The 6,579-nt window shown below is 51.7% G+C and overlaps 1 protein-coding gene across 1 annotated transcript in view; it reads left to right on the top strand.

Annotated features, from left to right (window-relative positions):
• Positions 1 to 6,579, top strand: part of LOC104273354 (protein phosphatase 1 regulatory subunit 12B-like) — a gene marked incomplete at both ends in the record, with an annotated part of 9,997 nt that overhangs the window by 223 nt on the left and 3,195 nt on the right. Inside the window, 4 exons of the mRNA XM_009868671.1 lie at positions 285 to 432; positions 1,646 to 1,750; positions 1,989 to 2,042; positions 4,539 to 4,589. Of these exons, the coding sequence (XP_009866973.1) occupies positions 285 to 432; positions 1,646 to 1,750; positions 1,989 to 2,042; positions 4,539 to 4,589 (358 nt within the window). The remainder of the gene's footprint in view (positions 1 to 284; positions 433 to 1,645; positions 1,751 to 1,988; positions 2,043 to 4,538; positions 4,590 to 6,579) is intronic.

Genomic DNA, 6,579 nt, shown 5'->3' with positions numbered 1-6,579 from the left:
CCTAACTTTTTACCCAGCCACTCCACAGGTGAAAAAAAAAAACCCACCTCTGCGCCCTATTAGAAATGGATCCCATTTGCACCATGAAGATCTGAGGGGAATTCCTGCCCGTTTGGGGTTTGGGCTGATACCCCCAGGATTTCCTCCAGTCTTTGGACGGGTGGTGGCTGCTGTGGGCTGGAGGGTGCTCTCGGCCACGGCCTCGGGTCCCGACGTGCCGGGCTCAGCATGGCTGTCCCGAAGCCCCAGCGGCTCCGCGGTGCTGGATCTCTGTTGCTTTTCAGGCTGGAAGCAGCGACGAACCCTGCCGGCAGCGAGTCCTCCTACAGCGACCGTGCCTCCAGCCGCTCCAGTGCCTACACCCGGAGGGAGAACCGCTTGGCCGCCCTCAGCAGCAGGGCAGAAGAGGAGAGTAGCAGGGACTATAAAAAAGTAGGAGTTTTTCTAATGTGTTACAGTTGCTGCCTGCACCTTAGAAGCCGCTTAGAAACCTGCACAGAGAGAAATAGTTTTTGTTTTCTCCGTTTGCATTGCTTTGGGGAATCGGCAGCCGCCCTTTTCAGGGGCCGCGGCCCCTCAGAGGGGGGCTTCAGGTGCAGCGGCCCTTCAGAGGGTCAAAAGGGGGAAAGGACACGGGGCAAATGTGGGGAGGGGGATCACAGAATTGGCAAAGGTTGGACAAGACCTTCAAGATCATCGAGTCCAACCATTAACCCAACACTGACAAGTCCTCGACTGAACTGTGTCCCTGAGTGCTGGGTCTATGGGACTCTTAAATTCCTCCAGGGATGGGGACTCCACCGCTGCCCTGGGCAACCCATCCCAATGCCTGAGAACCCTTTCAGCAGAGAAATTCCTCGTAATATCTAATCCAAACTTGGGATTGAGGAGTCAGCCTGGAGAAATGTTGGGGGGATTTGAACAGAGCGAGAAAAGATACCGTTGAGCATGGCTCAAGCGCGCATATCCCCGCAGAATTATTTTTTTTGCTGATAGAACAACCCGAAATTATTTTTTCTATAACCTCTGACACTTTTGTCATAATCCTTCAACAAATACGGACTGTCATGTACGTGTAGTATCAATGCAAAGACCATATGAAAAGAGATAAAGGGGACCTTAGTTCTGAAATGAGGGTGATGCTGAAAAGCCTTCACAGTGAGCAGCTCCCCCTCGTCTTCACGACCATGTCTGCCCGGAAGAAGCAGGCGGCATTGCCCGCTCTGTCCTCGTACAGGGACGGAAATCCTGCTGATTTAAAGGAAGTGAAGGGAAAAAAATCCATTTTGGAGTGGCCTAAAGCAGTCCTCCTTCCTCCTCCTCTTCAAACTAAAAGCACGAGAGTTGTGTGGGTGAGCAGACAGAATCGTAGTTTTCAAATACATCCAGCCCACATCTCTCGGTACTTTATTATGCTTGGTGCTTAGCTAAATTAAAAACATCCCTTATCTTAGCCTCTTGGCTGTGTTTAAGCACCCTGCAAAATGAACCAGCTGTTTCCTTATTTCACATGAATGACACAAACTGGAGTGAAGTGTCCAGCCTGGGTCTGTTTGCGCTTCTGCTGGTCGGACGTGGTGGAGCTGCCTCTGCTCGGAGCCAAAGAGCAGCCCCGTGAATTCAACTCTTTCCTCCCCTGTTGCAGTTATACGAAAGCGCCCTGTCTGAAAATCAAAAGCTGAAGTCAAAGCTGCAAGAAGCCCAGCTGGAGCTGGCCGACATCAAATCCAAGTTGGAAAAAGTGACCCAGGTAAGGCAAAAAAAAACGGCTCCTAGGCTGGAGAAACTGAGCACCAGCCCCTGCCAGGCTCCAGCGCGGGGAAGGGTTTCGCGCCTGGGAGGGACGGTGCTGCAGAGGAGGTGGTTATTTTTCACAGAAAGACGTGTGAGTGATTCTGCTTCTTCTCCGGGGGAGTGCATCTATAGGCTATCTAGGCCTTTGTGAATGCCTCTCGGTTTTAATAGCTTTCTATTTTTAATTTACGTAGCAGAAACAGGAGAAAACTTCTGACCGGTCCAGCATGCTGGAGATGGAGAAAAGGGTACGTGTCTGCTTTCTTCTGAGTCTCAGTCTTTGCCTCGCGTGGCTCTGCAGGGCGTAGTAATTTCTTGAAGGAAAGTGTTAATTAAAAGATAAGTTACATTTTTGCCTTGTGGAGCAGTGCACAGCGATAATTGTGTTCTGACCTTTTCGACGTCGGAGGCTTTTCCGCTCTCTTTGCAAATCAGCTTAGTTCTGATTTCTCTCCTCCGTTATAGGAAGCTGCCGACCAGCCAGTTGTGTTGTGTCCTGCTAAGGGACTGTTGGGCCATTGGGCTTTAGAATATTATCGATCCTTATAAAGAGAGACTGGGGGCAGGGGGGACAAAGCAAAACCCTAGCTGCCTGTCCACCTTGTGACTGTGCTTGAAATCAAAACGTTTGCCTGTTCGTTCCTCTGACTGAGCAGTCAGGTTTGCTGCAGTGAGCGAAGGAGCTCAGCTGAACAGGCGGTGTCTGGCTAAATCTCTGCCGTTAGTGACCTTAGCTTTGGACAGGTTGGAAGGGACCCCAGGAGATCTGTAGTCCATCCACACACTGAACTGGAGCCGGGTTACTCAAAGCTTTGTCCCATCATTTCATGAAGGTCTCTGAGTGTTGAGTTCCCACAGCTGCAACCCCTTATTCCAGTTCTTAAATGTCCTTGTGGTGGGTTGTTGGTTTTTTTTTTTCTCCTTATATCAAGCCAGAACCTCTCCTGCTTCAACTCATGGCCATTATCACTCATTCTCTCAGCATGCATGTACCTCAGGGATTAATTAAAACTGAAGCCTGGCTCCAACTTCTCAGTAATGCCCCCTTACGTGCTGGAAGGACACCTGAAGTGAAACTTCTGAGGTGTTTCATCTTCTGAATTTTTAGGAGCTTTGCTGGGTGGTTGAGCTGTGCATTTATATTCAGTTCCTACCATGAAAGACCTTAATTATTTATGTGTAAACACCTCCCAGGATTTGCTGGATGTAGTCTGGAAGAGGTGATGTTCAAGATCAGTGTTCAAGCCCAGGCTGGATAAGACTTTGAGCAACCTGGTCTGGTGGGAGGCGTCCCTGCCCATGGCAGGGGGGCTGGAGCTACGTGAGCTTTAAGATTCCTCCCGACTCAACCCATTCTGTGATTTTATGGATGGGAACGGAGTTAGGCAGAGCACATCAGCGCTGGGTACCGCTGCCAGGTGTTGGTGGGTAAAGTTATGAAGGCTGGTGAAGCTGTGAGCTCAGCTCAGCTGAGCTGCGCCCGTGTGAGCCCCACGACTGAGATTCCCCAGGAGTCGGTCGGTGCGGGCGCGGTTCCGAGGTGTGCGTAAAGCAGGCACAGCCAGGCTATCGGAGACAGCGCTGCTGCTGTCGGAAAGTCACTGCTGGGCCAAGGGAGCTCACCCCACGTGTCCCATCTCCCACCCCTGGGCTGCTTCCAGGCCGGGGCAATGGCCTCTGTCGCTTTTGTTGAGTTGGGATCACGCCAGCCACAAACACAGGTTTCTGAGAGTTAGAGAGAAAAGAAGTGCCCGACTGGTCTCAGTGAGGGTGGCATGAACTTCCAGGACCGGCTTCCAGGACCGCTTACTCGTTTGTCACTGGATGAGTCCCTGGATGAAGTGTGCCTGGAACAAAACCCATCATCCACGGCTGCACTCAAAAGCTGTGTTTTCCTCCCTCTCGTGGGCTCAGGTTCCTTTGCAGAGAGCCAAGGAGAGAGGCAGAGAGCGTCGAGCCTGCTCCTGCCCCATGTTTGCTGTTCCCACCTGCTCAGAGAGTGTCCCGGGAGCGGCTTCAGCTCCTCCATGCGGAAAAGTCATGGGGTTAAACTAGAGCAGGGTAGGTTTAGATTAGATATTAGGAAGTTCTTTACAATGAGGGCACAGGTTGCCCAGAGACGGGGTAGAGGCTCCATCCCTGGAGACATCCAAGGTCAGGCTGAACTGGGCTCCGAGCAACCTCATCGAGTTCAAGGTGTCCCTGCTCGCTGCATGGATGACCTTAGGTGACCTTTAAGAGTCCCTTCCAGCCCAACACATTCTATGATTCTGTGATTCTACGGAGCCCAGGTCTCTCCTTCCAGGCAAGGGCTGCCAAATTAACTTGAAGCCCCAAATTAATGTGGGAGAAGCAGGATTTGCAGGCACCTTTCCTTGTTCCTTATTCAATGGGCTCGTTGTACTTTTCAGTGCCTCCTTTACTGGGGTGCGGTTAAATCCACGGCTTCACCTGCAGAGTGCAAAATCCCATCAGGAAGTCCTGAGCTCTGGGGTCACTAAAGGTGGGCGATATTTTCACTGCGGGGGTGTGAAGGGAGGGACTCAACGGGCATTGCCTGTTGGTTCACCAGCCCTGTCCTGTCCGATCAGCTCCTGGTTGTAACCTGTGCTTTGCTCTGAGGTGCTTTTCAGTGAATGCTCCTACAGAAATAGGAGAGTCTTCTGTTTCTTTAAAAGAACATGTGCTGTAAATTCGTCTCCTACGCCCTTGTGACCATCTTTGTAATGAATCCTTGTAAACAGGAGAAGCGAGCCCTGGAGCGGAAACTCTCTGAAATGGAAGAGGAGATGAAGGTAAGAAATAATCCATCCACTCTGTCTTTTCCGGTTTTTGTGCTTTGTATTAATATATTTGGGGATTGTCACTCAGAAGTAGGGTATTAAAGGTCTGCGTGGGGAGGGGCCCGTGTTACCTCTCTCTGAGCGTGTTCCTCTACGCGGCCAGAACTTACTTTCAATGGCCGCGTTCTCCAGACGTGAAACACTAATAAAACTGTCCTGTTATCAGTCACCTGATTGCACCGTATGTTTAATTTGTTGTGCTGTTTGATCCGAGAAGTGTGAAAGCTGTTCTCCTTTTAAACGCTTTCCAAAACTAACTTTTTGTGGCATCGATGGGTTGCAGTGTGCTGGCCCCCTGTGCTCCGAATAGCCCGCAGCCCCCGGTAAGCCGCCGTGGTTCTCTCCAGATGGGTAAGAAGACAAAGCTGGCTTTTGAGATCACGCACACTAGCCAGCAAAAAAACCCCACGGAGCGATCGTATTTCTGTACCCCCTTCCCAAAGCATGGCCCTGGGAGTCGGTTAAGTCAGCCGGGAGCAGATCTCAGCGCCGAGGACTTTGCTTCCCGAGGAGAGAGGTCTTTGCTTCCCGAGGGGATGGGCAGCATGGCTTGCCCGCCACGAGACCTCCGCCACCGGCTGCTCCTCCGCGTCCTCCTCTCACTTCCTGGGATGGTTCTCGGCTCGAGCGCGGGGCTGGCGGGGAGCGCCGCGGCACAGGGAGCGGCGTGCTTTGCCGCCCGAGTGCCACCTAAAAGCTCACGACGGGTTTTACCTCGTTTTGCGCTATGTTTGAACGCTCGTTCGCACCGAGTGCCTCCACTTTGCTCCCTGCCCCACGTTTTCCTTCCCTTTGAGCGCGATCCAGGTGGGCCTGAGCTGCTTTTAGAAGGAAGGACCCTGTCTGAGAGCTGTGAGCTCTCCCGGCACGATGCGCTGGTGGAAACACCCTGGAGGAGGTTTCTGTTTGGAGCTTCGTGTATTTACCGAGCACACATCTCTGAGAGGACCCATTGGTCTGTGCTGCAATAAGTAGCAGAATAATTTGGTGGAGTCTTGCTGCGAAGGCTCTCTTGTTCTCCCCAGAGGAGAAAATAAGTGGGAATGTGCTAGCCAGAAGGGGAAGGAGAAAGGACTGAACATGCCTAAATTCCAAATTCTTGCCTCACTGAGTGGGTGGCAACCTTTAACTCCAGGGAGACCTTCCTGCAGTGACAGAAACAGGCCCTTCAAGAGAAAACGCAGACGGGAGCCGTTTGTGTCGTTTCTCCAGCTCTGCAGGTTGCTCTGCAAACCGGCTCAGTCCGTGGAGTAAAAAGACAAATTGGTGGCCTCTAGTGGCCTCTCGGTTTTGAAATGTTTCTGTTGGTTCAGAGAACAGTTAATGGAAGGAGGTGCCTGCAGGAGCTCTTGGGAGCAGCCAAAGTGCCTCTGGTTCGGGTGGTCCGGAGCTGCAGGGTCATGGAAGCCAAGGTGGTGCAAAGGGAGAGGCACTGCTTGGAAGTTTCACGTGTTCTTCTGTTGCCCCGAGAGACGTTCTGGAGACGTGAGCTACAGGAGCCTGTGGTCTAACTGCAAATGAGCCATCAGGTCCTCGAGAGTGGTACTTATGCTTTGCTCTCTGCTGTGTTCTTGCTGCATTCAACAACCAGAGCAGCCTTTTGTGAGTAGCATAAATACAGAATTTGAAGATATCTCTTTGAAGTGCTGCTGTCTTTCCGCTGGTTTGAGTATGTGATGAGTACCTGCGTGCGCTGTGACATGTCTTTTTTGACAGCCGCTCAATAAAAAGGAGTGTAAAATCTCTGAAGACAAGAATGTTGAGCTGGATCTGTCCCTGAGGAAAGCAGACATTTGTGCCCACTCCCGTCACACCCTGAAGCGGCAGAGTCAGCCCCATCGTGTTGGCCTGGAATGAGAGAACCTCCGCAGAGCGTCTGAGTCAGTCCCCAGTGTGGAAGTTGAGCCAAGAAAACAAATTTCATTCTGGTTGGATTTTCATT

This window comes from Apaloderma vittatum, unplaced genomic scaffold, assembly GCF_000703405.1.
Source record: "Apaloderma vittatum isolate BGI_N311 unplaced genomic scaffold, ASM70340v1 scaffold7034, whole genome shotgun sequence".
Lineage (NCBI taxonomy): Eukaryota > Metazoa > Chordata > Aves > Trogoniformes > Trogonidae > Apaloderma > Apaloderma vittatum.
This window is presented reverse-complemented; position numbering and strand designations above follow the sequence as displayed.